At 36.9% G+C, this 25,861-nt stretch overlaps 1 protein-coding gene across 6 annotated transcripts in view; it reads right to left on the minus strand.

Moving 5' to 3' along the window:
* Positions 1-25,861, minus strand: part of TENM2 (teneurin transmembrane protein 2) — a 385,853-nt gene that overhangs the window by 219,000 nt on the left and 140,992 nt on the right. For all 6 annotated transcript variants that reach the window (XM_074212469.1, XM_074212471.1, XM_074212470.1 and 3 more), the window contains one exon: positions 22,500-22,738. In XM_074212469.1, the coding sequence (XP_074068570.1) occupies positions 22,500-22,738 (239 nt within the window). The remainder of the gene's footprint in view (positions 1-22,499; positions 22,739-25,861) is intronic.

The raw sequence follows: 25,861 nt of genomic DNA on the forward strand, positions 1-25,861 counted from the left end.
TCAACAAGTTTTTCAGTATGTTATCAGATACAGAGAAGTTGTAAGATGACACCATAGTAATCCAATGATTATTCCTACTGGACTAATCACATGATTGAATGTAAATTCATTAAAAAAGTAATATCTCTACAAATGATGGCTGGGCTATGGTTGTAATTATAATTAGTACTACAATGATGACATGAAGTCGACACCCAATCCTAGAAATCAGACTTTCTCTGTGGGAGTGTTTGGTCTATTATGTCATTAAATTCTCCTTATCACTATGGGACCGAGATCAGAATGAAAGGGTCAGATTCATAGGACTTGAGAGAAGTCTGTTGTTGTTCAGTCACGTCTGGCTCTTCATGACCTCTTTTGGGGTTTTCTTAACAAAGATACCAGAGTAGATTTATTATTTTCTTCTCCAGTTCATTATATAGATGAAGAAACTAAGGCAAACGGGTAAGAGTCATATGGCTAATAAGTGTCTGAGGCCACATTTGAACTTAGGTCTTCCCTGATTGTAGGCCATTCACTTTATCCCCTCAGCCACCTAGCTGCCCTAAAGAAGCCTGTGGTCTCAACTAAATCCCAAACTGTAGCACTCAGTTGATACCAACCTCAATAGTCAGTATAGAATTACTAATTGAACAGGTCTCTCACCACTAAGCAGCACAATATGAAGAAAACTGAGCCAGAAACTACAGATTTGTGGCTCATCTTTTTACATTCCTAATGATAACCTGACCATACAGCTGAGAGGTAGGTGGTGAAGTTTGGGAGATGGGCAGGGAGAAATTTTATATCTATGATTATCCATGGATTTAAGGATCATTTGAATAGTTAATCTTGATCATTCAAGAAGAGGTGGATTTGGGGCCTTAATTTTAATATTACTATTTTAATTTCTACAATAACTAGAATGTAGGATTTGGATGCTGGAAGTCTTTCAAAGTCTGGTTTGTTGTTTAATCATTTCAGTTGTATCTGACTCTCCATGACCCTGTGAGGGGGTTTTTCTTGGGAAAGATACTGGAATGGATTTGGAAACTGAGGCAAATAGGGTTAAATGATCAGGGTCACAGAGTTAAGTAGCTGAGGTGGGATTTGAACTCAGGAAGATGAGTCTTCCTGATTCCGGATTTGATACTCTACACATTGTGCCACCTACCTGCCCATAAAGTCTGACTAGCAATAGAATCTGAGGCAAATCATTTTATCTTGCTCTGATTTCCTCATTTGAAAATGAGGAAAATTATAGCATCCTACCTTTTTGTGAAGGTCAAATGAGATAGTATATTTAAAGTGCTTTTTAAACTTTGAAGCACCATAAGGAGACAGAAAGGGTTAAACCTGTGATTACATGTTATGAGGAATTCTCAGGTAAGAAAACTACCACCAACATGGGTTTGTACTTTTTCCTGCAAATTATACTCTTTAGAAAATTGCTTAGAATATTGAGAATTGAAGTGACTTGCTCAGGATCACACATCTAGATCTTCCTGGATTAAAGGCTGACTATTCAGCAAGTTCTACTACCTTTCATATAAATTCAGGGTGTCTCAAAAGTCTTAATGCAGTTTTCAGTTACTACAGCTTAAAATTACACCATGACTTTTGGGAAACTTTGTAGAATGCTACATAAATGTCAGCTATTAGCTATCTGTGCCCACTTAACCCAGGAGGGCACCTTTTCTACAGAGATAATGCTGGGAGAGGCAAAGCTTAACAGAGACTCCCTTGTGGTCCAACGAGGGGGGTGAAACAGAAGAAAGAGAGCTCACCCATGGATGTATAGCCCTCTCTGCCCCAATCTTGAAATGGAAACCAACTCCATCCATCTTAGCCTTCAACCCAGTTCAGCCTCACCCTCCAATACACAAGTTGATGCATTAGAGTTTAAATCTGCTCATACAGTGAATATGTAGCTGATTTATCATAATTTTAAACCTGCCTCCAACCATCTGATCAAAAAAGCAAGTTTCTCCTTTTAAGACTTTCATTTGCAAGCTTCACTGACCAAAATCTAAAAGGGAAGCATTACAAATTTTTAGGAACTACATTCTGCATTTGTGAGCAAGTACCATTAAGTCATGGAACTTGTTTGTATATTCAGAAAAACAGTGATAGTTTTCGATCACACATACATCCCCATGATTTTTGTTTTTTGGTTCACAAACTTCATGTTGCAAATAACAGCATCTTAAAAAACATCATGTGACAAGCATGCTTGCCTGGAGAAATTCCTTTGACTGTCCAGATCTTTAGGAAATGAATAATTCAGAAGGGAGTGATGGATTTAATTGGAGTAATGGGCCTAACCATATTAAAACTTGCCACAGAATTTTGTGAGAAGACATTATGTCCACAATGGTTACCCAGATCTAGTAAAGTTACACATCAGTGGGAAATTGTGGTCAAACTTGCTTTTACAAACATATCTATTGCAAACTGATCAGATAATTTGTAATTTCCCACTTTGCTCATTTCTGTGATTTCAGGTTTGAAATTTTGGCTTCCCTTTTGACTGTTCTTTTTTTTTTTTTTTAGCTCAATCTGTCACCCAATTCAGGCTTTCATTATCTGTTACTTAGATTACTATAAATTTCCTAGTATATCTTGCACCTATAATTGATCATTATGAATCTTTAATGTACCCACAGAGGCAATGTGATGCAGTCAAAAGAACATAGTACCACAAGATCTAGGCTGGAGACCCGGCTTCACAGCTCAATTTTAGAATTAAGTAGGTAGCACAGTGAACAGAAGACCATATCTGAAAAATCTAGTTTCAGATTCAGCCACAGACATTTACTAGCTGGGCAATCTTGGGCAAGTCCCTTAAACTGTCTGCCTCAGTTTCTTCATCTGTAACATATGGTTCATAATAATCTACCTCCCAGGGTTGTTATGAGTTTCAAATAAGATAATGAATGATTGCAAAATGCTTAATATAATGTCTGGCACATAGTTAAGTGCTACAGTTAATATTATTATTAGATACTGGGTGTCACTGCTAGTCTCTCATGAGTGTTGGACTTAGAAAATCTTAGTTCAAATCAGGTTATATAAGCTATGTGACGTGGGGCAAATTTCCTCACTTTCCTCATCAAGGAAATGGGGATATTACCAACTGCACAGGTTGTTGTGAGAAACAACTGAGATAACATGTATAAAGAACTTTGCAAACATTAAAGTGAAATATAAATGATAGTTATCATCATCATCATCATCATCAGTAGTAGTAATAGAAGTAAAATGATGGGTTTGGACTAATTTCTCATGTCTCTTTCAATTTGCAAAACCCCATGATTGGTTCACTCTCCTGCTTAAAAATGTACAAGATCTTATCACTTGCTATATTAAATCTCTTCTTGCAAAGTTTTCATAATTTCCCATCTCCCTGTCTTTTCACTTACTTTCTCCTGAAAAGTTCTCCCTCCTTAATAGAGATCTTTTGGAATCCCTGGATTCCTTCAAGACTCAAGGATCATCATCTTTGGGCAGCTTCTGGTGGTTCTTTCATCTCTTAGTGCCTTCCAATTATTCCTGATGTTAGCTTTATTGTCTTGCATCTCCTAACATAAGCACATGCTCTCTATTCTGATAAAATAGGGCAGGAATTGTTTCATTTAAAAAAAAATTTCTAGCACTAAACACAGTGCTGAGCACATAACAAAGACTTCATAATTTTTTGATTGTTTGATTAGTAAGCCCCTTCTTCTTATTCATATTTATTCTTCAAGTTTTCCTAAATCTGATAGAACTCTAACTCTAACTATAATGACCTCCTTATTGCGCCCAAAACAAAATATGGTCACTCAAACTAACTATTGTACATGCTACTTTTTCTATGCCAAATGCTTTCTGGGTATCATCAGAGACCACAAGAAAGTCAAATAAGGCAACCCAATAGCTTAGAAAAGGTCGGGAGGAGCTTCCCTGAATGTGGACTTGCCTGTTTATGCTGTTCATGTTTTTCAGGGCCTGAGAAGGAAGGGAGAAAGGGTTGGAAGTTCTGGAAATAGAGTTACTATTATATTTGGAACAATGTGAGTGGGATGTTGAGTGAGTGAGTTCTTTTGAAAGAGAATATTCTGTATTAACCTATGTCTGGGCACCCATGCATGGGTCTATGAACTAATGCACAGATGCAGGTTTTAAAATGAAAAACAGGTCTCAGTATGAAATTTTTCCACCACTGGCTTCTTCACAGATTTAGGGAAGCATTCAGGCAGAACACGCATCAAATTGTGGCTCATTAGCTCCAGTCAAATAGAAGTAGAAGGTGAAGCAAGTAGTAAACAATGGTAATCCTGACTTAAGTAGGGGAAAGCAACCTTTCTTTTCCCCCTAAAACAAATAGCTGTCTCTGGGCCCACATCATTGTTTTACTATTACTGGTTAATACAACTGCAGGCAGAAGATACAGCTGTGGTCCTGAGAACAGGCTCCGATGTAAGGCTGAACATAATCCCTCATGTAATGAAAAACCTATTTCTATTTCTGCAGCCTCACTACTCTTCATATTGAAGAGCCTTGTGCCTGTCACACATTTATTGAAGCTTATTACTCATCGAGTCAGCTGGGCCCAGTTAGTATTTGGAATTATATTTTAAATCACAATTTTTCTATTATTTATTTTAGGATTCCTAGGCTATAGAAAAAGCATGTCAATGTTGTTGTTTGATGAGCTGTCAAAAGTATTAAAGCGCCAGGTTCAAATTCTTGTCTAAGAGAAAACGCCTTTATGGAAATCTGTAATAGATCTAGTTAAAAGTCAAGTAATCAAGCCTTATGGCCAGAAACAGGGGAAATGAAAACTAAAACCAAAACGAAACAAAACAAAACAAAAAGACTAAACCCTACAATCTCTGGTCAGTTGGTTAAGATAAAATATTAAGAATCCTGCCCCCCCATTTGGTATTAGAGTAATTTCTCAAAATGCATTAGGTTTCTCCCCCCCCTTCTCAAATTATGTTTCTTCTTTTTTGATTACAAAGATATATGGTTTGGATCTCTCAGGATGATGAGACTGGGCTTATGAACTGATGGGGTAAATGAATAGCTATCTACCAGGGGAAGAAAACAAAAGCAAAGCAATTGGGGGCAGTCTGTTAATTTCCTACATTGACCATTTAATCTGGGTTCACATTTAAATACTTGTCCAGAGCTGAGCCTCAGGAAGTCAACAAGCCTGACTATGTTCCAGGCCCTGTGGTAACAAGGGAGGCAAATCCAAACAAAAAGAAAGAACTAGTCCATGCCCTCAGAAAGCTTACATTTTAATGAAGAATGAAGTTGAAAAGTAAGGGAGGGACAAATATGGACTAAGGTGCTGCAAAGCAATTATAATTATTCTCTTCAGTTACCCCAAAAGTCTCCTTCATACTTTTCTGTTCTTCTGGAAACATAAATTTAGCAACTTGAATGAATACATTTGCATAGTTTTACTTTAATTCAGCTGCTTTCAAAGAGTGGTCTTGTTGGGTTCCTTAGATAATTTTAGAGGAGTCTCTGAGGGCAGAATTGTTTTCATAATAATACAAAGATCTTTTCATTTTTATTAATTCATATTAATAGACATAACTGATATAAACAAAGTTCTTTGGTGGTGGTGGCAGTAGTTTAATCATTTTTAAGAGTATTAAGAGTGTGAAAAAAGTCCAAAAAAATTGAGAATCATTGCTTGAATCATTGTACACTTTTTAGTCTCACCAATTAAAAAAATCTCCATGCTTCTTCAATTTTTCTCTCATATTATACCTCAAAAAGCATTATTTCATTTATTCCTGTTCCCCATTTGTACAGTCTCTTGGGTAATCAACAGGAAGAATTGAGATAAAAACACTACGTAAAGAATCTAACACTTTCCCCTCCATTTAGAGCAGACATTTGAATGTTTTACACACACATACACATGCATTTTTCTATATGTTTATGAAATATATAAATATGTACACTCCTTTAACAATATGAATGTAAAACACATTTAATTGTGCATCCAGGCTGGTTTTCTGTCTCTAATTTTAGAAAGAGTTCATATAGAATCTTGGAGTAGGAAGGGACATCAGGGACTGTCTGACCTGATCTTTACATATGATGAAAGGGGGATATATCCTCAAAAAACCTCCCTGACAAGCCATCAACTAGATTCTGCTGGTAGATTGTGTTGGCTTTCTTAGTTACCATGTTGCATTGTTGTCTCATGTTGGTTCCATGAAAACCCATACAATCTACTATCTAACTAACACATTATAGATTTTATGTAGTAAAGTAAGTTCCTTGAATCAGAGAGTAGGGATTTACAGTATCCCTGTTACATATTATGTAATTATATCAAGCTATCAATCTTTCCTTTGGAGATTCTTTCACTAGTGGGCTTAAGGAATAGGTGACAAAATCCTTTATTTCAGGATTTGTATAGGGATGGGAAAGGAATTGAAAAGAAAGGGAATAAACATGTATATACAAAGTACTAGACAGTCAGCAGGCACTATATGCTAAGCATTTAACAACTATTATTTCATTCAATCCTTAACACAATCCTAGGAGATGGGTGCTATTATTATCCTATTTTACAATTGAGAAAACTGAGGCAAACAGAAGTTAAATATCTTTCCCAGGATCACATAGCCAGTAAGTGTCTAAGACTAAATTTGAACTCAAGTCAAGTCTCTACTGAACCCACTAGCTGCCTCTAGAGCAGTATGATAGTGTAGTTTGTTATTTTACTTGTATTGAAGGAAGCAACATTCATAGCAATGCTTTTAGTTAGGGGTCAGGCTGGAATGGGATGTGATAAAGAAAGGGAAGGGTCTGGATTAAATAAAGGCCCTGAGACACAAAATTTACCCAACATTCCAAGGTTATCTGAGGCATTATTTGCCTTTTTTTTCCCCTATCTTGGAAGCATTTTGCCTGGGTAGGGAGCACATGTTAGTATAATAAATCCCTTAGTCATACAACCATTATAGACAATTTTCTTTCCTCCTCTCTTCAAGATAAATTTAGCAACAAGCATTTCAGCTAGGTCCATCCTCCCATTTACTTCTGACATGAAAGCAACCCATTAGTACTTTGGTACTTACTTGTATATATGCATGGGTGTCAACTGACTTTTCAAGAAGTCTTGTCTAATTCATGTCAGTTTGAAAATAACAAGCAATCAGACTCCACATTCCCACCAAGTAAATGGAAATGGAGCATCTTATATTTCACTACTACCATCCTCAGGCAGCTGTTTCATCCCAGTGACTTTCCTCAGAAAGAACCCAAGGAAAAAAATAGTTGGAAGAAAGCAGCTGATCAATGAACCAGTAAATTAAAAAAAGCCTAAAATTAAATTAACTGCAGTACTGTTATGTATTATGCATATTACTTTTAAAAAATTAAACCTGACAGAACAGGATAAATCTGGACATCCCTGAGGATGTTTAAAGGTGGGGGGGGAGGGTTGAAAGAGAGGGAAGAAGGGACGAGAAGAAAATAGTACTTTTCAACTTATGTCTTTACAAAGGTAAATAGATACTCTGAGAAAGAATCAAATTTTGGATGGAAGTGTGAGTGTTAGTTTTTTTCAATGGAAAACCAAATCTATCTGTCAAGATTTCATAAAAAAGCAGGACTTTTGAAGAGATTTTTCTGGCTGAAATATTTTTCAGACCCTGGGCTCCTACCTCTCTTGCTCTGAATTGTTTCTTGCTGTTCAGTCATGTCCAATTCTTCATAACCACATTTTTTGGGTTTTCTTGGCAAAGATGCTAAAGTGGTTTGCCACTTCACTCTCCCATTCAAATTACAGATGAAGAAACTGAGGCAAGCATGGTTAAGTGATTTGCCCAGGGTCATATAGCTAGTAAATATCTGAGGCTTGGATTTGAACCCAGGTCTTCCTAATTTCAGGCCCTAGGTGCTATTCAATGTGCCACCTCACTGCACCTTGTTCTGTCTCTGGATTATTGATTGATGGAACTCAGGTTGGGGGCAAGGTTCATGGAAGGGAGGGGTGCCTCTAACCCATGGTGTTCTATTGAATCATTTTAAAAAATCTCCTAAAATCTGCTTCTTTGAATTTACCTAAGACAATAACTTTAAATAGTGCTTCCTACATAAGAATCTTGTGAAGTGAGTGTTGGAATTGTCTTCATTTTAATTATGAAGAAATTAAGCCTCTGTGTGGTTGTGACAAGCCACTGGCCAAAGCATCGGTAAGCATTGAGTTAAAAATTGAACCCGAGCCTCCTGGAATCAGGTCTGGTTCTTTCCATTACAACTTTCTTCACTGTTTCATCTTGCATCATTAGATTTCTGGTTCTCTCATGAACCACTTAGATAAACAAGAGAGAACAGTCCGACATTTGTACAGATAAAACTTAGTTATCATAATATAGGGAATAGATTTATCCCTATGGGTAAATGTTTCCTAATAGAATCTAACTCTTAGGTGAGGAATTCTTAACTTGGACTCTATGAGCTTGTTTGTTTTTTTATATGTTTTTATAAGTGCATTTCCAAATGGTTGGCTTACTTTGTAACTTTATCTTATATATTTAAAAGCACTTGTCTAAGAAGGGGTCCATGGACTTCACTAAAATGTCAAAGGGATTTGTGATACCAAATGATTATGAATCTCTTTCTTAGGACAAGAGGACCATGTCATTTTCTCCCAAATATCTTCCCTCATCTTCATTCTACATTATGCAGATTTAACACAATATGGTGGGGAAAGTTACTTGCTTCCTTTATAAACAAACTTGGAGAAACCTAGGATTAAGTTAACTCCTTTACTTGTTCAAGTATCTCATAAAAGAAGAAAAAAAAAATTCTCACAATTTGCTCTCAGACACTATGAATCTATTGAAAGAACATACAATTTAAGCCAAGGGAGAATTTTCTTCCTTCCAAAAAACTCAGTACTCATGGGGGAATAGTATCTATCTGTATTATTTCAAGCTCTGATAAACCTAATGTAGTGAAGGCAACTGATAAATCTGGGTGCCAGCTATGATTCAGTAGGACATAAAATATCTTTGGTGCTGACTAGTTTTCAGGGAAGGACAATATTTATACAGTGACAGTATATTGTAGTAGACAGATAGATAGCTATGGTTTTAGGAAGGCTTGAATTCAAGTTCTACCTACAATGCATATTAGCTATGTGACCTTAGGCAAGGTCACATAATCTCCTAGTGCTTCTAAGCAACCCTCTAAAATATAAGGTACAGAGAAAGTATAGACTACATTAGTTGAGAAAGCTCCCTCACTGAGTATTCCCTATAAAAGCACAGGCATTTTATCCTCTACATCCCACCCCCCCCAAATAATTTTTATATTTATCATACCTTCTATTCAATGTTTAGGCCAATGGTAACTCCCAGTTACATCAGCACCATTTATTAGGAAACATTTTCCCATAGGGATAATTCTGTTCCCTATATTATGATAACTAAGTTTTATCTGTACAAATGTCGGGCTGTTCTCTCTTGTTTATCTAAGTGGTTCATGAGAGAACCAGAAATCTAATGATGCAAGATGAAGCAGTGAAGCAACCTCCAAGTAATTCTCAACTATTGCTTTTCATCTCATTACACTTTGGTTGGACTTTATTGGTTCAAGAAATTGTGCAGAATATGATATGTAATTTACTATGCTGGGTATCATTTTTCTTCCCATACTTGTCTCCTCTAATTGTCCCACATTTTCCATTGCTTAATGTATAGCATCTCATAATTTCTGTTGCTAGTTAACATTTACAATTATTGTCTTCACAGCCTGTTATGGTTTTTCCTTACTTCTTGTCCCTGTTTTTAATTTTGTTCCTTTCAGCACTTATTTCTCTCAAGTTGATTCTTTATCTTCACTGTTGCAGACCCTTAAAACCTGGTGGATATCAGAGGTTGGGAAGGTGTTAACTACAAACTTAAAAACCTATCCAACTCTTAAAAAAATTCTCAGCAAATGCAGGAGGGGAGTAATGGTTTCCTTTGAGAATCACAGTATAGGTAGAAAGATAAACATTTCCTCTTAACTTTTTGGACTGCAGAACCCCTCAACTACTCCACCATATATACAGGACATGAGAAATGGAGAAATGTTGAGGGCAACTGAACATTCATTCTTCCTAGTCAGTTAACAAAATATTCTTTATCGCAGAAGCTCCCTGTTTGATGATTGTTAGGAAAATGAAGAGTTCAGTGGCCCTTGAACTGGCTTTATCCTCTACTTGTACTGGATTAATGTCACTGCACCAGTCATTCAAGCAAAACATAACTTGGATAATACTCAAAGTTCACTAAATGTTCTTATTAACTTAACTCTGACTACCTAGGAATCCCTAGGTCCCAAACTTTGGAAAATTTCAAATGAAAAATATTATTAGATTCTGAGAAAAGCCAGCTAATCTTGATACTCACAGTGGCAATCTGATCCACCAGAAGATGCTCCCAACCTACCTGGGAAAGATTTTTCAACTCAGAGGACTGAGTTCAGATCTTGATCCTACCACTTTTAATGGTTGACTTATGGCAAATCACTCATCCTTTCTGGGTCTCATTTAAACAATTTTTAAAAAGGGATCTGAACTAGATGGCATGTATAGTAGACCAAGAAATGGACTTAAAAATGATATGTGAAAAGGAAATAAGGAAATAATGGATAGTCATTTGAAGAGAAGGGACTTTTTTAATAGGGGCTGCTTCAATGCTCTAGCCACCTGACATAAGGAGTATCATCTACTCTCATACAAGCCTACTCTATCCTAGATTAATGAGTATGCTTAAGCAGTCAATGGAAGGATATGGGGAGCCACACACATTATGTATCTTTGTGAAGTTACTTAATTAACTGGTCATATATTTAGGACATGAAATAACTTTCTGTACCAGAATAAGAACAAATTTTGACTCCTTCAAACTCTTGGTCTATGATTTGAGGATTTATGTTATTCCTAATTCTTGGGTGACTTCATGTGCAACAATGTATTTATTAAAAGAAAATTCAAACGTACAGATCCCCAAATTCAACTAATGTAATTCTCCATTATCTACAAATTGGAGGGAATTTGAGGAAGAAGATAGTCTTAAGCTTTGTTTGCAAAGAGGACTTGTTTCGAAGGCACATGAAAGTTCTTTAAAACGGCAAAAAATGTCATCAGTGTTTATTATGGCCTGAAGAACAGAATACATTTGGCACCCAGATACTTACCTTTCCCTCTGGAATATAACCAAGTCTAATCTAAGTTTCATTAACATGACTCTAAAATGCTCATGGTGTAACAGAAGTAAGGAAACTGATAGAATTGCATCATGATGGCTATGGCAAAGGCAGGGTAATGTGCCCTTCTTTTATAAAGATCAATCTCCCTAGGGAAGCTGCTGAGTCTGTTTGTACAAATCTTCCCACAAATGACCTACCTCCACTGAAAAAGCATCCCAGGGGAAGGACTTTCACTTACAGCTATGGAAGAAGCCATGATGAAAGAAATGCAAAGACTGGAAGTGAGGTTTATTTGCTTATCAAATACATTTCTTTGGCTTTTAGGAAGTAGTTCTGAAAGATGTGGGGGAGGAAGAAGAGGGTTTTCTGTTTTATTTTAGCCAAGTTCTTGTTTTACTAATGTGCAATTTGTAGCTATTATATTTACAACGATGCCAGAGTTATTTTTCACCTAATTCTTCTCTCTCCACCCCCTCCCCCTAGCAATCTTAAATGGTCTTACAATACTTGACTCAATGCAAATATTGACATATGAAGTAATAGTGTATTCCTAATGCAGAGGTCCATGTTGCAAGATATGTCATTTTAATAAACTTTTTATTCAGGAGCAAACAGGCTCAAGTGAATAATTTTGGTTTTTGTTGTTAATGTTTTTAAGGGTCAAAGAACATGACATGGAGTTTGCAAAATAAATTTCTATGGCAGAATGGAAGAAAGTCTGGTCCTGCTGGTCTTAAAGAAAAATGGAGTGCTTTTAAAGTTCACTGTAAGGTCAAGTCAGCATTGAACAAGTTTACACAGCCAAACTAGACAATTGAGGAGACAATCCCCCCCCCCCAATGGCTCAATCTGTGTGCACAGTCCTAGCAGCATTTGCATTTATTTCTTAGCTCTTCCTCATTTACAGAGAAACAGCAGTAGACTTTTAGCTCTACATCCTTATTTCCTTCTTCACCTTGAACTTCAGCTAAATTCAGCTACACTTTTGTAATGGGAGTGCCAAATGACGGCAGTCTGCCAAACACAAACACTTACCAGTTTCACTCAGCTAGTTATCTCAATTTCAGGGAATCACAAATTCCTGCTAGAGGGCTTCAATGTGGTGCTTATAGAGTTCCCCTAACTGCTCCTTTGCCTAAATGCTTCCTAACTCAGAAATGCAATTTGGGAACAGAGGCAATTACAACATCAGGGAACTAGAAACTCCCTTTTATATGGAAAAAGGGAGAAACTAGGAACTGCTGAGCTAGGATTATGAATCTTTTTACCTTTCTGCTACATGACCCACCTCACCCTAATGCCAATTGACTGGCTTCAAGTCTGGTTTACTTTAAATTCCTCGAATAGAGTTTAAGCTCAGGAGAGAGTAGTGGTCAGCAAAGGGTAAATCAATTATAAATATCTGTGTCTAAGTTAGGTTCAGATTCTTGAAACAGGCTTTGCTCTTTTTGCTACACTAGAAACAGCACATAATCCCTTTCAAGCAATAAATCAAGTCAATACACAGATTAAAATGATAAACTGAAAAACAGTTAATACAAAACATTAACTTGGGGATTCTATAAGGAAGCCTAAACAGATGCATTATCTAAGTTTAACAGCATCTGGAACATAGATGTTTAATAAATATCTGCTGATTGATCAACTGATTGATACTGATTGATTGAAATAAGTGGTACAAAATAAGGTATGATAGACAAGCTCCAAGGTCTCTAGAGTAGTAAGAGTTGAACAGACAATTGCAATAGAAAAGCCCATGAGAAGGCTGTCAATTTTAATATTGGTGAACAACAGGTGGTGAGCATTCCATATTGATAGAATTATACTCTTGGTTCCCTCAAATGTCAGGGGATTGCTACTTGTATTGGTTTTTATTCTAGTTCAGTGCAAATATGAACTGCTTCATTTTGCTCTAAGTAGCTTAAAATGTGAAACAAGAATGCCTTCCTCTAGCTTTGGGGTTTGTGATCTGGGGTCTGGGAACTTGTAAAAAGATATTTTGTTAACTGTTTTTCATGGTTTCCTTTGTAATTCTCTATACTTTATGCTATTCTTCTGAGATGGGGTCCATAAACTTTATTACACTGTCAAAAGGGTCCAGAACACAGAAAAGGTTAAGGACCTTTTCTATAATTAACCCTCTACCTTTGCACCCTGAGAAAAGAGTCTATTATTGACTTGATTACTTGAGTCAGGAGGGCCTTTCCCTCCAGCTCTCCACTGAAGTCTGACTCTAATGTTTTGTTATAGTGAGAAGGGTTCCCCAGGACTGTGCTAGTGAAACACCTGATCCAGCAGAGGCTGCTATTAAGTTGAAAGGATTTCACATGAGCCTGGCAATAGTGAGGGTCTCTCTATTGACCCAGGACCAACCTAGTTAAGTTTGGGTAGGTTGGCTGAAGGGTGCTAAATCATTTGATCAGAGAAGACTTTGGAAGTAGAGCTAATATACTCATCAACATTAATATGGATCCATAGAAGAGTAGTTGTTAGGAAGGTGAAAGGTTTTCGGTAAGGGCACAATGATGGACTTATATATATCTGCATCCAAGAACTTAAAGTAATAATCCTAAAGCACAGGCTCTATCAATGTCACTTCTCTCCTAACTAAACTCTAAAAGCTTCCTATCACCACTAAGATTAAATACTCCTGTTTGAAATTTAAAGTCCTTTACAACCTGGCTCTAGTGTATCTTTCTAACCTTATTATAAATTACTCCCTTCTTCTACTCTGCAGTTCAGCCAAACTGGCCCATTTGCTGTTCCTTATACACAATATCCCAGCTCTGGGACTTCATCCAGGCCTTGCCTGGAATGTATACTCCCTTCTCATCTTCACCTCTCAGAATACTGAATCACCTTCAAAGTTCAGCTAAAAAAAAAAAGCCTTGAGCAAGGATCCTCCTCCTTGTCTCATACCTCAGGCTACTCCTCCTCAGTCAATACCTTATCTTTATACTGTACAAATTTATATCTGTACATTGTATCCCTCAATTGAGCATAAGCTCCTTGAGGGCACTGACTGTTTTCTTTCTTAATCTCTACAATGCAACATAGTGCTGACACGTAAGCAGTACTTCAAAAAAGTTAATTGAATGTTTGATGGAAAAAACTCATTATCTGGAAGGTTGGTACCCAAGTAAAGAATTTTTTAAAACTCCTATAATTCACAAAGACCAAGGTGATAAAGGAGCCACCATTTATATTGGTAGGGGGAAATCCCAACATGGATAAAATCAGAGATCCTTGAAATCTTGAAGGAAGGAGTATTTGATTGCAAATAGATGTGATGATGATGATGATGATGATGGTATCAAGCATTCACATGGCACTTTAGGGTTTACACAGTATTTTATAAATATTATTTCATCCTCACAACAACTGAGTAGTAACATTGTTATTCCCATTTTTCAGATGAAGAAATTTAAGCAGAGAGAGATTATGTGACTTGCCTGGAGTCACACTGTGAGAGAGAGAGAGAGAGAGAGAGAGAGAGAGAGAGAGAGAGAGAATGTGTGTGTGTGTGTGTGTGTGTGTGTGTGTGTGTGTGTATCTGTCTGTCTAGATTTGGACTCAGTTCTTCCTGATTCCAGTCCCAGCACTCTATCCATGGAACTATCTAGCCATTTTATCCCAAAGAACCCTAAACCAACAAGATTCATTTAATCCTGTTTTTAATGGGCCCATTCCTGAAAGAGAAAACTCTTTGTTATTTGAAACTTCTTCAGAGGGACAAGTCCTCAAAATGACTGTCATGCGCCCAACTAGAGCTTAATGAGTGCTTTACTCCTCTACTTATGACAAATTAGTGGGTCCTTTTAAAACTGGATGCGATAAATGACAGTCTTTTTCTCTCATTCCCTCTCTCCCCTCCCCTTTTTATCTTCTTTTCTTCCCCTTCCCTTACCCCATAAGATTGTGGCAGCAGTGACAGGAATATATTATCAGATTAAGTATTCATTAGCATTTCTGTTAGATAAAAAGTATTCTACCAAATACAGTCTACAATAGGAACAAAGAACATTAAAGTGCTTCCTAACTCATCTGTGGTCAGTACCTTTTTTCCTTCAATGTTAACAAGCCTGAATAAATTTTAGAGGAGTGGGAATGATGGTGAAATTCTATTTGCTAAACCATTCAGGTCTAATAATCTAAAGCTCTGTCTTTTAGATAACAGGATACTCTTCACATCAAGGTAACAACACTGTCAGGAATGTATACAGTAGGATGAAGTTTACCTTAAATCTCATCTGTCTAAGTAGTCAAATAGCATTGGAGGCTAAATGAGAGCTAATATTTTTCCTAGACTGCATACATACAAAAGATGCCAGGTAAGTGTTCTATGCTCATCATTTTCTGTCATTTTCTTTTTATTTTCCCTATTCCTGTTCTGTTCTGTGTGATAGGAGTACACAAAATAGCAGCCGGGCTCTTAGGATTCATCAGGATGAGTCTCAACATATCAATTTCCAAGTGTAGTAACTTTAAACACATTGTAGGCTTTTAGTTTCCATAGAAAATAATCTCTTATTATTTTCAAAGGAAACTGAAAGCCCCCCAAATTACCACACTTTTAACATACTGACATGTTGATGGCCTGATGTTCTTTGGAGATCAAAGTCAGATTGGCAGAAGACAGAGCAGTTTAGCAGCTTACTTAAAACACAGTATTTTATATTTGGCAGGAATTACTGTAGTGAAAAAAAGACAAGGTGACTTTCTGATATCATATGTAGGTAGAGGTTTTATTTGTTATTTGTTTTTTGTTTTTATGTTTTCCTTTTTTGGCTAACTCTGGCAGAAATTTGAAGAGCTAAGAACTAATTTAGGATGACAAAGATGCTTCTTTTCATCTTTTTTCCTCTTACACTACCAATGAAATGAAGGATTTGGACAATAACTAAGTTCATGGTATAAACATTATTGCTTTCACAGTTGTGTTATATTATAGAGTACCTTGCCAATCATCCTGGAATCTCCAGGATGGTTCTGATTTTGAATGGGGAACCATATTTCTGAGACATCGTTTTTGTCTGCTGAGTAGGACCAGCAATAAATTTCCTAATTTTTCAAAAGAACATGACATTCAAATGTTTCATGAAAGTACAAAGGTGATGAGTTGCTATTGGAATAGAGTGCCAGTGCTAGCCTAGTGAAGCAGCATGGAGGCAACCTGTTGAAAATGTTCAGATAGGCAGCAAAGCAAAAGGTAATTAAGGGAGTGCATTAGGCCCTGAACCAAAAATGATGGCCAAATGGAAGAGTATTTTGAATGGGAATTTGGAGAAGATGAAGATTGAGGAGAAGTGAGTACCCAAGCAACTATGCCAGGCCGATCTTCCTGACAAAAATGCTGAAGTGTTGTTTTCCAGAAGCCCTATGAAAGGCTAAACTGTTAAGATGAAGATTTCTATTTCTCAGAGTCACAATCAAATAAATTGAAAGGCTACTTGCTTTGTTAGTCTGTGGATGAGCACAGGAAAGCAGATTTAATTCCTCATAAAATGGTTTTGATAGATCACAGAAACTGGAGAATTTCAATCCTTTGCTTCACAAAGACTGGGGCTAGACCTTTGACTGGTGTTTGTGGATTCAGTTTGGGGGAATCAACACTTTTCTCCTAAAGAAACCAGGTGGTTCAGAAGAGAGAGATAAAATAAAGTTTGAGGAGGAAAGATACATGGAAAGGTTAAGAGAAGATGGGCACTTCAGCTACAGAAAAAAGAGACAGAAGGGAGACATGATACCTGACTACTGATATGTTAAAAGATTCCATGAGAAGAAAAGGGACCAATTATGCTCATTTGTTAATGAGGACTGAATAGAAAGTAACGAGTTTAAACTGTAGAAGAGATCATTTAAATTGCATAAAGTATCTGGCAAATCCGACTAACCTGAATCTCTAGAGGAAATAGTAGAATCAGTGTGCTAAAGGACCAAGAAACAGATTCTGTGTTTGGAGTCAAAAAACCTGGCTTCTGTCTCTCACTAACTAACTAACTGTATTAATATAGGCACATTCTCTGAACCTTTTATGGGCATTTCCACACAGGGTTGTTGGGAGGATCAAATAAAATAATTATGTGACAGTGCTTTGCAATATTAAAAAAAATCAATGCTCTGCAGAAGTATAAAGTCCCATAACTTCGTTTCCTGTATAAGACCATGACTTGGATTCAGGAAGGTCTAAATTCAAATCCTGTTTCAGACTCTTACTTGGGTAAGTCACTTAACCTCTTCCAACCTCAGCTTCCTCTTCTATAAAATGAGGACAATAATTGTGTCTACCTCATAGGGCAATTGTGAAGATCAAACGAGTGAGCCTATGAATAACACTTCATAAAGCTTAAAGGGCTTCATGAAGATTAGATATTACATAATCTTAAAAAAAGGAATGTGCTTCTTATACAGTACAGTGAATCTAAGACACTGACCTTGTGAAACCAATTCTGTGAATCAATATGATAAATCTGATAGGAGATGGAAACCACTGCACTGGGAATACAAAAAAAAGGCAAAACCAGATCTTGCCCTCAAGAAGTTTTTTTGCAAAGCAATGGGGTTAAATGGCTTGCCCAAGGCCACACAGCTAGGTAATTATTAAATGTCTGAGGCCAGATTTGAACTCAGATACTCCTGACTCCAGGGCTGGTGCTCTATCCACTGTGCCACCTAGCTTCCCTGCTCAAGAAGTTTTTAATCTTAAAAGGGAGACTATATATATACATATATATATATATATATTAAAAATATACAAGAAATATATTGAGTTGGAGAAAGATAATCTTACAGAGAATGCACAATTTCCAAAGAAAGGGTGTGTGAGTTGACCAGAGGTCGTACTTTCTTGAGAATCAAAACCAAAATTTCCTAAGGGGTTGGGGTGGACCATTTAGTGTAAGAGTAGAATAATTAATTATGGATTCCTCTAGTGAAGGGAAGGAGTTCATATGACTCCCTAACATGTTTAATATATGTACAGGCAGTACATTATGTATGCAGTGGGAGAGTTATGCTCTGGGAGATTCTGACCAAATAGTCACAAAAGTTCCTTCAGCCTCAGCAATATTGGCAGAGTATATGGGGAATCAGTTCCCCTTGACTTGATAAGGGCTGCGGTCCTCTAGTCTGCAGAATTGCTGGTAGAACTCTGCTATTACACCCACCTACATGTCTGGATCTGTGAAAGAACTTGTCATGCAGTGGAACCTGATAGCACTGCTCATTTCAGGAAAGCCTTCTCTTGACGGGTTTGAACATGCATAGAAAATAATTTGACTTATTTGCCACTACAACTGATAGACCTCTACCCAAAGCCTCTCTGAAAACAAAACAAAACATGACCAAATGGGATTTATCACAAGATTTTAGGAAATATCTCTTATCAGAGGAAATAGGATGCATCTGGATAAGGACATGGACTTGAGTTTTCAAAATGTCCTTCTCATAGGAGGGTCTTTGTCTCTTTATTTCTTGAAGTTGGTCTACTCAGTAGGTATTTTCCAGGCAGGCAGGAACTCACCCTGCCTGTGCTATAATGTAGTGTTTATGACCTTACAGCACTACATAATTAATATAGCTTTTCATTTTCAGAATGATTTTCATACTCTACTGAGTCCTCAGTACACTTTGGTTTCCTCATGAAAATAATCATCTGTGTCTCAAATTTTGCAGTTAAGAAATGGAGACTTAAGAGGCAAACTATTATCTCATAATAAGGATTTGTTTGACTTTACCTCCAGCTCAGGAAAGAGGCTATGTCACTATATGGCTATGTCATTGATTCTCAAAATTTTTTAGCCTTAGGATGTCTTTAACGTTTTAAAAATTATTGAGGACCCCCACCAAGAGCTTTAGTATATGTAGATTATTGGAATCACTACTTAATCACATTAGAAATCAAAATATCTTTTATTTTCTATAATATAAAGTATCATTATTATAAAAAGTTTTGATCTCATGGATCATCTGATTGTATTTGTGACCTCAGAGGGGTCCCTGGTACAGACTTTCCAAATCACTGGGTTATGTGATCATCATCTTTAACTACCCTGAAAACTGGCCAATTACATCATTCATTTTGAGTTATAAACTTTCTCAAAGCTCCAGGGTCAAAGCATAATCTTACCTAAAGCATATATAATCAGAAATGATGGATTATAAACTAATAAACTATACTAGGATGCCTAACATTAGTTTCCAATAGCCTGCAGATGGTGGATAAAAATGTTACACAATCCATCATTTACAAGCTACATACTCAATTAAAACATTAAGAATTCTCACCTTATGATTTCCTATTTATATGATTTCCCCCTTACAGACAGCTATTACATTTTAACTGGCAAGCTCAATAAATCAGGAAGTATCTATCTCTCTACAACAAGTTGAAATTCACTGGGGACCCTATTTGGCAAGAGTAGCCACTCCTTTTACTTCTTTGGATGTGTTCTCCATGGTCCTGACCTACCCAGTAGAACATCAGCCTGAGAATTGAGCACAAGGGGCCTCTTTGCAATTTCCAACAGCAAGTCAGCCTATAAAGTGATTCCAAAGGAAAATAGAGCTTGATTCTTCGGTCTCTTAGAAATTTCATCCTGAGTAGCCATAAGAAACTTGTCAAAAATGCAATCAATTGCATTCCAGAGTTTGACAGGAAAGTGATAAGTACCCCTCCCCACATAGTTATGTATTCAGTAGGGCTTTATACACCAGATTTGTTTTCTGTCTAGAATGTCCAGTTTCATCCTTCATTTCTCTCCTACTCTCACCCCCCAAGATAGGACACCCAGAAAAGTGGGAAAGCTGAGGTTAATGTTTAAGTCAAAGGTGTTAAGTTTTTCAGTCTTAAATTTTTTCTGGAGCTGGGGCTAAAGGCATAATACTATAACCCCTGTCTTTCTCTTGCCATTTCATACAGGGAGCTTAAAGGGCAACCTCACAGGTAACATGTGATACTAAGGGTCTCCTTCTGTTGAAGCAATAAGAACTTTTTTCTTGGCTCCCTATCCTTGACTAGTGTTTTCCTGGCTTTGATGCTTTCACTAGGACTTGTTCCAACCTTCAGGAAGAAGCCTTTTCCAGTCCTCTTTAGTGCCTTCCTTCTGAAATTATCTCCATTTTATCCTGTATATATATATATATATATATACATATATATATATATGTATATATATTATATATATAATATTTATACATATTATATATATAATATATATCTTATTTGTATCATAAACATATTGTTTCCCCATTAGACATTTTTGAGGATATTTTTGCCTTTCTTTGTTTGCCCAGTACATAGTAGGTACTTCATCAATGTTTTTTTTTTTACTTGAATATGCATAAGGTCTAATCCCAGGGGCTAAGTTTTTTGCTTGCAGCAGAGAGATGCCTTCCTTCCACACACTCACTGGACTCAGGAAGGAACTTCTATATCTTGTGCCCCAGTCCATATGCGAGGAAGGCAGAGCAGCTGCTCCCTAGTCACACGTCAGTGCATTTGTTTCCTTATAGAAGAAGTGTACATAAACACAGCCTGGCAAGCTACTCGTGTTTGCATCAGGGGATCTTTCCTCACCATATTCTCTGCCCAGCAATGTACTAAGTACTTTAATTGGGCAGGTCAGCCTCTCTCAGAAGCATCCATCTAAGACACCAACTTGGCTTCCCATGGATAGCAGAAAAGATAAACCCATGCCAACAAGCCTCCTTTCATCTGCTAGGTAGATACAATGGGTGTTGAGTGAGAAACAGGACAGTGGTGACCCTTGGTTCAAGACTAAGCTAAATAAACACTTGTTGGCAAGTGTCATATTTCTTACTTCTGACTAGGTTAATAAGCAAGCAGCTGATAAAATTGGGAGAAGAGGGGAAGTAGCAAAAGAGCTAGAAGTTTATGTGACTTAGACTGATGATGACAACAGGAAGACTTTCCAATTTGCACAAGGGAATTTTTGGAAAGAACTTTTACAATTCATCAGAGACAAATGCCATTGTTGATTCTATCTTGGGGGTCCACCCAAGGTCCAGCAGGACAAACACAGAGCAGAACTTATGTGATTCTAGTCCAGGATCTTAGGAACCAGATGTTTCTCCCTCCCCCCTTGCCCCCCCCCCCCCCACTGATCATATGCATGCAGATTTCAATCTCTAGAGCAGATGATCTAGTAGAGAGCATGGGTGTGAAGTGAGGTGATCTGAGTTCAAATCCAAGTTCTTCTACCACCTGTGTGGCTTTAGATAAATCCTTTTAGCTATCTGGGATGAGGATGAGAGCTATTAAAATTCTAAATCTATGATGCCATGAGAAGCTTATAATAAATTCCAGTTACATAACATGAAAACAAGTTCTAATTTTTTTTTTTTTTGCAAGGCAATGGGGTTAAGTGACTTGCCAAGATTACACAGCTAGGTGTGTGTGTGTGTGTGTGTGTGTGTGTCTGAGGTCCGATTTGAACTCAGGTCTTCATGACTCCAGGGCTTGTGTGCTATCCATTGCACCACCTACCTTCCCCCAAGTTCTAATTTTTGATGGGTAGATATGGGTGTTACTAGTATTGAAGAACAGCATAATTATCCAGCATGTTAATCTGAGTCTTATGCTGGGTTGCTATATGGTACAAAAGATTTATGAGTGCTACTGTAATTTGGGTTTGGTTGGAAGGGGTGGGGTAATGTAAGAATGAAGAGAAGAAAAAAAGGAAAAAATCAATCACTTGGATCAATTTCATTTCTTAGGAGACCTCTTTGGATGTTATGGCCTCACTATCTTGTCATATTTTTTCCTTAGAGGCACTCAAAGTAAATTGGCCAAGTCTGGCCTGGCCTTTAATGAACCCAGATCATCCAAAAGGCTGTTCTTGTTCTTGGGTTGTTGACTGATATCTGATCACAGCTGCATTCATTTAACACAATAATCCCATCTCAGAATCCAATAAAAGAGAGGCTAGGAGGCAACTTTGAGAGTAAGGGTTGGGTTTGCCAATAATAAGCATTCTAAGTTATAGCCAGGAAAATGTGAAGTCAGAGTTTTTTAATCTTTGTTTTGCTAAAGGTCATTTGGGATCTTGAAGAGGAGCTCATCAGCTTTAATTAGTTTTAAGGGGAAAAAATCATCCATCATTCACTATTCTGTCTTGCAGGAGCTGATAAATGACTTGAACCAACTACAGGGGATCTGTAACTTCACTCTAAATACAGCAACCCATTCTACCCCTATCAGATATACCATATTGAATCCTCTTTAAAAGGAAAGTGCCTTCTGACCAACAAGAATAAGACAGAATGAAGTTTCAACTTACCTATGAAATAAGCCAATAGAATAGCGAGAAGCACAGCTGCTGCAATAGCAGATAGAGCAGCACATTTCCAACTGCAGTATTTGGATGGCTTCTTCAGCTTGAAAGCATTCCTGGAGAAAGTGTTCCTGGGCAGGAGTCTGGGGGGTGGAGTATAAACGGTTCCTGAGGTCAGAGGGTATCCAGGAGAAGAGCTGCTGAACAGAGGGGTAGTTCCAGAAGATGTTTTGAACAAGAAATGCCTGCCAGGGGGAAAAAAAAGGAGAGAAAAATGACACATTGACCAGGTGCAGCTATAAAGGGGGAATTATGGTTATATTTTCTTTTTTTTTTTAAGAAAGTTTTTTTTGAGTTTTACAATCCCCCCCCAATCTTGCTTCCCTCTCCCCCCACGTCCCACAGAAGGCATTCTGTTAGTCTTTACATTGTTTCCATGGTATACAATGATCTAAGTTGAATGTGATGAGAGAGAAATCATATCCTTAAGGAAGAAAAATAAAGTATAAGAAATAGCAAAATTACATAATAAGATAAAAATTTTTTTCTAAATTAAAGGTAATAGTCCTTGGTCTTTGTTCAAACTCCACAATTCTTTCTCTGGATATAGATGGTATTCTTCATCACAGATAGTCCAAAATTGTCTCTGATGTTTGCACTGATGGAATGAGCAAGTCCATCAAGGTTGATTATCACCCTCATGTTGCTGTTAGGGTGTACAATATTCTTCTGGTTCTGCTCATCTTGATCAGCATCAGTTCATGCAGATCCTTCCTGGTTTCCCTGAATTTCCATCTCTCCTGGTTTCTAATAGACCAATAGTGTTCCATGACATACATATATCACAGTTTGTAAACTATTCCCCAATTGAAGGTCATTTACTTAATTTCCAATTCTTTACCACCACAAACAGGGCTGCTATGAATATTTTTGTACATTTTTACCCTTTTTCATAATCTCTTCAGGGTATAGACCCAGTAGTGGTATTGCTGGATCAAAGAGTATGCACATTTTTGTTGCCCTTTGGGCGTAATTCCAAATTGCTCTCCAGAAAGATTGGATGAGTTCACAGCTCCACCAACAATGTATTAGTGTCCCTGATTTCCCACATCCCTTCCAACATTGATCATTATCTTTTTTTTCCCCTGGCAGGTATTGCTTGTTCAAGACATTCTGGTCATATTGGCCAGTCTGAGAGGTGTGAGGTGGTACCTTAGAGATCCTTTAATTTTCATTTCTCTAATAAGTAATGATTTAGACCAATTTTTATATGACTATGGATTGCTTTGATTTCCTCATATGTAAATTGCCTTTGCATATGGTTATATTTTCTTATTTCTTTAAATTAGAAGATTTTTTTTGATGGTGGTGGTGGTGAGACAAAATCCTATGATTTAATCAGTATATGGAAATCTTGGTGTAGAAACTTTCTCCCCTAATGCAGAACAATAACCAGTCTGTTTTTTTTTTTTTATAGTCTTGGAAAACTCATTCAGGTACCGAGGGTTTGCCAATGATCCTAAAGCTTTTATGTCTCCTTTAGAAGCAAGTCTGCAAGGATTACAGGTCTCTTTCTCTTGGATTTTACAGCTATGGCAAATTACAACACTACCCTCTAAGAGCAGGGTGAGCCAGGGTTATGGTATGATGCTAATACTAATCAAAATTCTTCACCAAAGCTTTATTTTGATGTTTCATTTGACATGAAAGAGATTGTGTTATAAAAGCCTATGCCAAAAGAACCTATGTTCTAAAAGGTCCTATAAGGCTGGCAAGAACCTATTTTCATCTATATACATATCGGAACAAAAAATACATATTACTTTAAATTATGTCCAATTGTTTCAGTTACGTCTGACTGTGAACTCATTTGGGGTTTTCTGGGCAGAGATACTGAATTGGTTTGCTATTTCCTTCTCCATTCACTTTACAGATGAAGAGTCTGAGGTTAGGATGGTTAAATGAGCTGTCCAGGGTCACTCAACTGGTAAGTGTCTGAGGTCAGATTTGAACTTGGGAAGATAAGTCTTCCTCAATCCATAGTAGCATATAGCTGTTCCAATATATTAAATACTTTACTTAAAGGTGTTTTAGGGGGAGGGATTCCCTCCTTAGAGAATGTTGAAGATAACTTTAGGTATACAGATATACAGGAATCAAGTGACTTCTGAAGTTTATTCCCAGGTCCATAATTCACCATAAACCTAGAATCAAAGTCATTTGGAAAGGATTTTCCTTGCTATTGTTTGTTTTTGTTCTGATGCCTGCCTAGGATAGTCAATCTGGTAATATGTTACACAATGTACAATTCCTACATTTGTTAATTTAAAGAAAACTTTATCTTTGATAGCAAACATCATTCTATTACTAACTCAATCAGCTTTCCCAGAGGGATCTAGCTGTGGGGGCCTATAGCCTTGTCAAACATTTGGTGTCATCAATAACAGTGGAATCTAGTACAACCTGTAAGTGGATGCTTATTGCCTGGGTCTGAAAATTATTAAAAGTCTAAGCATCTTAAAAACTCCCACATCCAGTGATATGCTAGCATAATTGACAGTCATGTCAGAAGTTGAACTTATGGTTAATTAATTATTTAAAAGGGTCATGGCTAAAATCGAAATCTTCTTGGATATATGTATATATGTATATACATACATACATACATATATATTTATATATTATATATATATAAATTATATATATATATAAATGAATATTAGATCAAGGTTAAAAGTTGGATGAAGCCTAGAAGACCTGATTCCATTAATGAGGTTTCAGTTCCCTTCCTAACAACTTTTTTTCCTGCTTGATCTTGATTGAAATGATAATTTTTAAAAAGTGTATTTTCTGACTATGCTTACTCCATGCTATATCATGAACCCAGATTGCAAGATTTTGTTCAAATTTTGACAAGTGACAAACACAGACAAGGACAATTTTGATAAGACTTTCTAAATCACTAAATAATAACCCACTGACCTATGATTAAATCAAAACATAAGCAAAGCAAAAAGCCCAGGTGATATGTATCCTTTCAAGTATTTATGGAACTACTTAACATGTATTTTTGGAATGTGGGTACTGATAACAGAATATTAAAGAAAAACAAAACAAGGATATCTTTTTAAAGGAAAAACTATCTAGTAAGTAATTAAATATTTAAATACTAATAAAACAGAAGTTATCTTATCTCTCCTCCCCTTCACCATCAAAACTCCTAGCAAAACTATCTATATGTGTCCATTTTTTCCACTTAACACTTATCTCCCAGCCCCTAGTTTTCAGTATCATCACTCAGCTCTAACTACTTTGCTCAGCATTAACAATTATCCATCAATTGCCAAATTCAATTGTCTTTCTCTCAG

The sequence above is a fragment of the Macrotis lagotis genome, chromosome 1 (assembly GCF_037893015.1).
Source record: "Macrotis lagotis isolate mMagLag1 chromosome 1, bilby.v1.9.chrom.fasta, whole genome shotgun sequence".
In the NCBI taxonomy this organism is placed as follows: Eukaryota; Metazoa; Chordata; class Mammalia; order Peramelemorphia; family Peramelidae; genus Macrotis; species Macrotis lagotis.